This window comes from Pieris brassicae, chromosome 8, assembly GCF_905147105.1.
Source record: "Pieris brassicae chromosome 8, ilPieBrab1.1, whole genome shotgun sequence".
Taxonomy (NCBI): domain Eukaryota; kingdom Metazoa; phylum Arthropoda; class Insecta; order Lepidoptera; family Pieridae; genus Pieris; species Pieris brassicae.
Genome location: NC_059672.1, coordinates 12,038,564 through 12,046,072, shown reverse-complemented (window position 1 = coordinate 12,046,072; position 7,509 = coordinate 12,038,564). Strand labels below are relative to the sequence as shown.

The 7,509-nt window shown below is 32.0% G+C and overlaps 1 protein-coding gene across 2 annotated transcripts; it reads left to right on the top strand.

The window, feature by feature from the left end:
* Nucleotides 1-26: 26 nt before the first annotated feature.
* Nucleotides 27-7,238, top strand: LOC123713647 (putative ribosome-binding factor A, mitochondrial). 2 transcript variants are annotated; one of them, XM_045667419.1, is made up of 7 exons: nucleotides 27-276; nucleotides 349-550; nucleotides 735-903; nucleotides 991-1,130; nucleotides 3,258-3,361; nucleotides 3,979-4,132; nucleotides 6,464-7,238. In XM_045667419.1, exons 1-7 carry the CDS (start codon nucleotides 182-184, stop codon nucleotides 6,614-6,616), a joined length of 1,017 nt encoding a protein of 338 aa, XP_045523375.1. In that variant the 5' UTR covers nucleotides 27-181; the 3' UTR covers nucleotides 6,617-7,238. The 2 variants fall into 2 exon arrangements, with proteins under 2 accessions (XP_045523375.1, XP_045523376.1); XM_045667420.1 differs by having other exon boundaries at nucleotides 34-276; nucleotides 333-550.
* Nucleotides 7,239-7,509: the final 271 nt, after the last annotated feature.

The window sequence follows — 7,509 nt, the reverse complement described above, 5'->3', positions numbered from 1 at the left end:
TATTTGTATTTTTAATTAAAAAAACAATGACTTTAGTGCGAAATATGAATTTAATTAGGATAAATTTAATGATTGGAGCTTGAATTTTAGATTTTTTCATATTCATTTATGTGCTTAAAACGTGACAAAATTATCTGAATTTTGTATTTAGTTGTAAATTTTAGTATATAAAATTGCAATAATGATTCTTCGATTTTACAGTAGTTCTTGTGTGTTATACAGCATGAAGAAACAAGGAATGAAGTTACATAAAATGTTAAATCCCAAAAATAAACGGTAAATGTATGATGCAAACAGTAGTAGACTACTAAAACAGCAAAGTTTGTTTATAGGTTATGTTTGTTTTAGGCAGTGGTATCCCTCACAGACCTCAGATTTAAATATACTTCCCACACTCAATACATTGACAAAAACTCAAAGAGTTCCTGATAATCAAGGAATACGCAGAGTAGCTGTTTTAAATAAACTATTTATGAAACACATAACAGATATAATGTCCACTGGCACGGTTTCAATGGATATTATTGGAAGAGGAATAGAAATATCTAAGGTGATATATATATATATAAACTTTCAATATATACCTGCACACAACTCACATATGTATTCACTCATCAAGAGACATATATAGCCAAATAATATAATATGTACAAGAATTTTTACTATTGAACTGCAAGAGAAACTTTGAGGGAACTAAATATCTTTAAAGAATTTGACTTTGAAATGTTTTACAGGTCAATGTTGCAAAAGACTTCAAAACCATCAATATTTTCTGGATATGTAAAGGCGACGCAAGTGACAAAGATACAGATAAATTATTGCAGACAATTGCAGGGCCCTTGAGACATGAGCTATCTACCCTCAGACTTATGGGAGAAGTGCCATACATATATTTTGTAAAAGGTGTTTGAATTATCCACTTACTTTAAATTTTGATCAAATAGTATTTTAAAATACATATGTATTTTATGAGTACTGTTGTGTTTTCAGATAAGCAAGAATCTCAGATTGTTGATGTTGACAAACGGTTACTGCAAGCTGATTATGGTGAGGACTACACTCCAACTGATATGGGGGAGCTATTAAAATCTGAATTTACATTAAATTTGAAGTTATCACCAGAATTAAAAGTAAGAAATGAGAGTCTCTAGGCACTATACAATGTTTGTAGGCTTGTTTAAACAATATCCATATATACTTGGGTAACACTGAAAATGTTTAGAACTGGCCAGTTAGAAACATTGGTAATGAAAGCTTTTTTGAATTTCAATTTTAGAACTCTGTGGTAACCTTATTCATTCATTTGTTTTTGGGAAGTGGCGGCAAATCTAAAACTCGTGTTACACGTGAAAATTTTCGGTCAATGATTTATTATGACTTTCGTTGAGGGCTTACTCTACAACAAATCTATGATAGGCTGAAATTAGCTTTTCTTAATGAAGCCCCATCTCGTGCCACTATTTACAATTAGTTTAACGAGTTTAAACGTGCACGTAGCAATCACAATGATGAATCGCCTGAGGTACGTCCTTTAACAGCGACTACTGAAGATAACATCAGTACTGTGCGACGCACGATAAAGGAAGATAAGAGAGTGACCTATCAGCAGATACGGACAAGCCTAGGCATTGGTATGAGTCAAGTTAAAAAAATATTACACGAACATTTAGGCGTCAGGATACCTTAACCGACGACCAGAAACACCTTCGCATGGACTGGTGTCGCCAAATGTTAGATAAGTTTAACGGCGGTGACTCAAATGCTGTATTTGACATCGTCACAGGTGATGAAAGCTGAATATATTGCTACGAACCCGAAACTAAAAGACAAATAGCTCGGTGGGTGTTTCCTTTCGAGGATTGGCAATCTAAGTTAAAGAAAGGAAGAAGTCAAGGAAAAAAGATGATTGCCTCATTCTTTGGTCGGAAAGGTCGTTTCGCGACTGTTGTGCTAAAAGGTATGTCAATCGATATTTGCCTGTTGTCTTGGAAAAAAATCGACAGCAGCGCCCTCGAAGCAGGATCCTCCTTCACCACGACAATGCTTCAGCGTACTCCGCAAAACGGACTGTTGAATATATGACTATGGCAATTGTCGAGATAATGAATCATCCGCCATACAGTCCTCACCTGGCGCAATGCGACTTTCATTTATTCCCAAGAACTAAATATAAAAATCGAGGTATTCGGTTTACGGGCCCTGAAGATGCGGTGAAAGCGTACGCAAATGCCATAGAAGAGACCCCTAAGGAAGAGTGGGCCCACTGCTTTTCTCAGTGGTTCCATTGAATGCGACAATATGTAGAGAGGAACGGAGATTACTTCGAAAAACAATAAAAGTATTCGCAACTTTCTACATTAAGCCGTATTTCATTTTCTAAACATTTTCAGTGTTACCTAGGTATAATATTACGTCCTTACATATGAAATTGGCGTTTTGTCGTACTGGAAACTTTGACCTCAAATACCTCCTCTTTGGTTAGGAATTTCAAATTCAAATTTGTACAGCTTTACTCATGTATTTGTGCTTCGATGACCGTCATTAATTTGTTTTTTTCTTCTGTTTTTTCTGTTTGCGTCACTCATTTTACAAAATGGAAAACTTAAAGTATCGCATTATTTACGAGTACGAGTTCCGCCGTGGCACTAGTGCTGCTGCTGCCCCAAACGAAAATTAACCCCAAAAAGTTACATGTAAGCGTTTCGTGGACTAGTGCCGGTATTGTTCATTGCAGTTTTCTCAAATCTGGCCAGACTATTACGGCTGATGTCTATTGTCAGCAATTGCAAACCATGATGGAAAAGCTAGCGGCTACACAACGACGACACGACTACTACACGACAACGCTAGACAACACACTGCACAACAGACGGCTACCAAATTAGAAGAGCTTCAATTGGAATGTCTAAGACATTCTCCGTACTCCCCGGACTTACACGAACTTCTTGCAAGGGAAAAAATTTAACTCTGATGGGGCAGTCCAAATCGCCTTCACAGATTTTATTGATTCCCGTCCGACTGGTTTTTTTTAGTAAAGGGATCAATGAACTACCTAAAAGTGCATAGAAAACAATGGTTCATACTTTGATTAATTTAAATATTATATTTAAAAATATTCAACTTATTGTTCCTCCTATACAAAACGCCAATTTCATATGTAAGGACCTAATGTATAACATTCAATGTTTGATCAAAATATTTTTAGCAAACACAATATTTCATAGATAATTTAGTCTATATAATAAAATTGGTTACAGGCAAAAATAAAGCAATTAGAAGACCGTCATGAAATATTTGAGGACCCTATACCGGAAATGACAAATTCTGTGTATGGTTTAGATCATACGAAAATTATGAATAGGTAGTTTACATTCTTATCTTCATTCTATTTTGTGGAAAAAAATCCATACCACAGATGTAATCAATACCATAGATTATAAATTAATGCAATTAATGTGCCTTGCTTGCTTGAATTTGTTTATTTCAACATTTTTGTCTTTTAGTTTTATTGAGTCATAATGTAGGTCATCCAATCATTTTATTTGTTTACTTTTCACAGTTTCTCATTTTTTGTCAATGTAGCCCTTAATATAAAAGTATGTTTTAGAATTCTTTATTTGATATTTTTTAGCATTGCATAAACTAAACGATTGAGAGTAGCCACAAAGGAAGCTTATTGACTAAACATTAACAAACGTAGAGATATAAGTGTGACATTACTCATTAAACAATACTTTTTTAATTGAAAACATTTCGAGAAGATTTCAAAAAAAATGTTGACATCGATAACGGATATAAACACGTGTTTATTACATTGTTTAAGTAACGCAACATTTTAAGTGTTATAAAACTATTGTTAAATATTGTTTATTATTACTAATTAAAGATATGATATGGCTAGTTTTAGTAGGTCGTTTCATTAAATGATCAATTCTATATTTGCCACAGCAAAGTGTGATTCAAATATTTTTTTTATAGATTGTTAGCAGCAAGAAAGAGAAGTAAAGATGCGTGGGAGAACCTGGAATCAGAGTCACCTGTAATATCATACCGCACTACAAACACATCACCCTCTAACATTGATCACAAGGAGCAAAAGAAGGAAATAGCTGAGTTCCTGATTAAGCGACAGGTATTTTTTTTAAATATTTTAAAATTAAAGTTTTTTTTCTATGTATGCTATGAACACTGAATCGTATGGCGAGGATAAATTCATCATATACATGAAGACAAAACGTGACAGACGCTCAGAGTATAAATTAAAATGATCAAAGAAACAAATGCGATCTGAGGCCATAAGGGTTTTAGCTCCTTGATTATAATCATTAATAATTAATATAATTATCAATTTGGATCAAGTTTTCAGACAATTATTAAAATTAGATACCAGCCCTGGCTTTGTATGGGTAAGCTTGACCCGAAAGCTTTAAAATTTTCTGGTTGATATATAACACTCACAAGTAGCTTTGTAATCGTAAAAGAGTTTTTAAAATCGCTTCGGTTGATCCACAGTTGCGCCCAACAATCTCACACACTTTATAATATAGGATGTCTTAGTGCCGATTTAAAATTTAAATATTTATAAAAAAAGTATTTGTTATATTATAATTGCAGTAAATTATAATTTATTAGATTTTATGTACGGAATATTACACACTTCAAAGGGGACTCTTGCAATCACAAATTATGAGAAACATATAAAATAAATATGTAACTAAAAAAAATATTAACTTTATAAAACCTCTACTCCATGTTTGTTTATGTATGTTCAACATAATGTATGTTTAAGTATAGATAAAGCTATAATTAAAGTAGTATTAGTCGTTACAATCAAGAAAAAAGCATACGCAATAGAAGCCTTACAAGACTTTGTCATCTTCCTACTTCGTATTTTTAAGACTTAAGTTTAAGACTTTATTAAGTTCTATAATTTTTACATCTGTATCCTTATATTTTTTACATCTATATCTTAACTAACTTTTTGGATGTTATTGGCGAATGCAGGGCCTATGTTTTACACAAATCTAAAATAAGTGCTAATGCCACTAATTCAATAGGCTAAAGATGTTATTTATTAATTATTTCGTATAATACGAAAGAAGTGGAAATTAAAAAAAAGAGGCAACGCCGTCATTGTGTACCTCCAATAGTTTTTTCGAAGTAGTTCTCTGAATATTCGTAGCGCTGATGTCGCGATCTTAGGATGGCAAGGGTTAGTTACGGAGTACTGGCGCAAATTAAAGCGTTATTTAAAAGGTCGCTTATACGTATGCAAATGTATTGTTTTGTTAAGTTCAAGGGTAAAACAAATAAAACAATAAATCTTTTTGTTATCTTGCCAACATTCTCACTGTTGTTGCAAAGTAAAAACATTGTTATCTTGCAATAAATTAATTTAAACTGAATTTTATTAACAAATTGGCCTCGATGTCCATTATGAAAACAACACATCTTTTCTATATAGACGTTTGAATTGTTCGTCATGACTGTAAACAAAAATTAAATTTTGAAGTTAATCCTTATTTTTTACCGACCTTAATAACCAATGGACTTTCTGTCTATGTGCGCATTTAACATTCGTTCGTACGGTGGGAGTAAACAACCCCGTCATAGATCCAAAAAGTCGACATAGATACAGAAGAGTGAGGCTAGAACTAAAAGGTTGTAGCGCTTGTTTTTTTTAAAATAAATCTACTTATTTGGAAGTTGGTGAATCACAAATTCTGTATAATATTCAATGCTATGATAATTTCTGAGTTAACATCGAGTTTGGCGATTGTCCATTTCTGCCATCATATCTTACGAACTTAAAATCATAATGTATGTTAAAGATAATGTAATGTTACATAGACAAGGAAAAAGATTAGATACCGGAAGTTCCGATAATCACAGACAATAAATGCATAAACCAAAGAGAAATTACTCAAAAATGATTCATAGTGCAAATTTGTTTTGAATAATTGAAAAGACTCGATTGAAAATATTTTAAAAACCTTTTGAAATTAAATGTTAATTAAACATTTTGATGATAGAAATTTCTTTCAATGATATAGCTGAATGTGCATTCGACGTTTTTTATTTTATTTCTCATAAAAGAGGTAGTCCATTGAATGTGCCATTTCGATGAGGTCAGCTTATTTGAAACTTGCTGAATGTATTTTTAAGAGATTTGCCCTACATAACTGGATTTTTTACACTTTCGCAGAAAATACTTAACAACCGTTCTTAGAATCTATTACATAATCTTTAATCATAGATTAATAATAAACAATTTAATTTGTTGTTAACTACTCATTTACTGCAGCCTAATATCTGTGCTTCGGATCTATTGTAAAGTTTTATCTTCCTTATGATAGATTCTGTGTATCACTTATAGTGATTATTTAATTAATAGTAAAACTATTTGATTTTTTTTATTTGATCACTATAACTATTGGAATGATAGAATTATAATTTCTTCCAGATCCTTCACAACAAGTTACAGAGGGCAAGACGTAAGCAAGACGATACACATGTTGAAGATGAACAAATTGAGGAAACAAATGAGGATATATATGAATTTTGCGATGATTATGATGATAATTATGCTGTAGATTATATTTCTGAAAAGAAATAAATGTGTTTTGAAGAAGGATTGGTCTTATAAGCGTTCTATAAGCCTCATTACCAGTATGATTTCTCACGTTTATATATAAGGACAAAGGATAAGGACAAAACATTGTTAATTTAAACTTATAGTATGTTTATGAATAATACTTAATTTGTATATAAATGTAAAATTGTTAGAGAATATTATTATAATATTTAGTAAAAAAGATGTGAAGTTAGCGGTTTAACGAATTCATTCATTCTTTGTGTTTGCCCTGTGTCCCGTTGTGAGATTTCGGGCTGATCATCTTCGGAGTAATACAAATATTTTGCGTAGAGGTCTCATAAGTCATTATAGAGCTTCAAATGTTTCACTCAGCGTTGCGTAATCGACAAATAATATTGCATTCTGTTAGCTAGTCTAAAGGCATGCTAAAAATATCTATAGAATGTTTTCCATCTAGGATTGTTAATTTTGAAACAGTTATAGTTCGTGATAAGCCTAACTTTAATTTTTTTTTGCGAACGACGAATCCCGGTTTGTTTTAAGTCACTCGAAAATATGGATAAAATCATTAATATACATAGATAATTTTAGTTGCAAGACTTAGATTTTTTTAATTTGTTTAAATAAAGTATTATCAACACAAGATTATCTTTTTATCTACCTCCTGCGAATTCGATTGTTAACTAACTAACTAACGATAAATAAACACTTTTTATGGTACACTTCAAAGACTGATTAAACGTATAATAGACTAGATTTTTTTATTATTATTTTGCACTGCCCTGAAACTTAGCTGATTTACTAATTATGTAGTTTATTGTACAAGAACAAAACAGCACAGGTACTCAAGTAATTAAAAGTTAGAAAATTCCACGTGTTTTCTGTATCCTGGGAACTGCTAATGGTGACCTAAT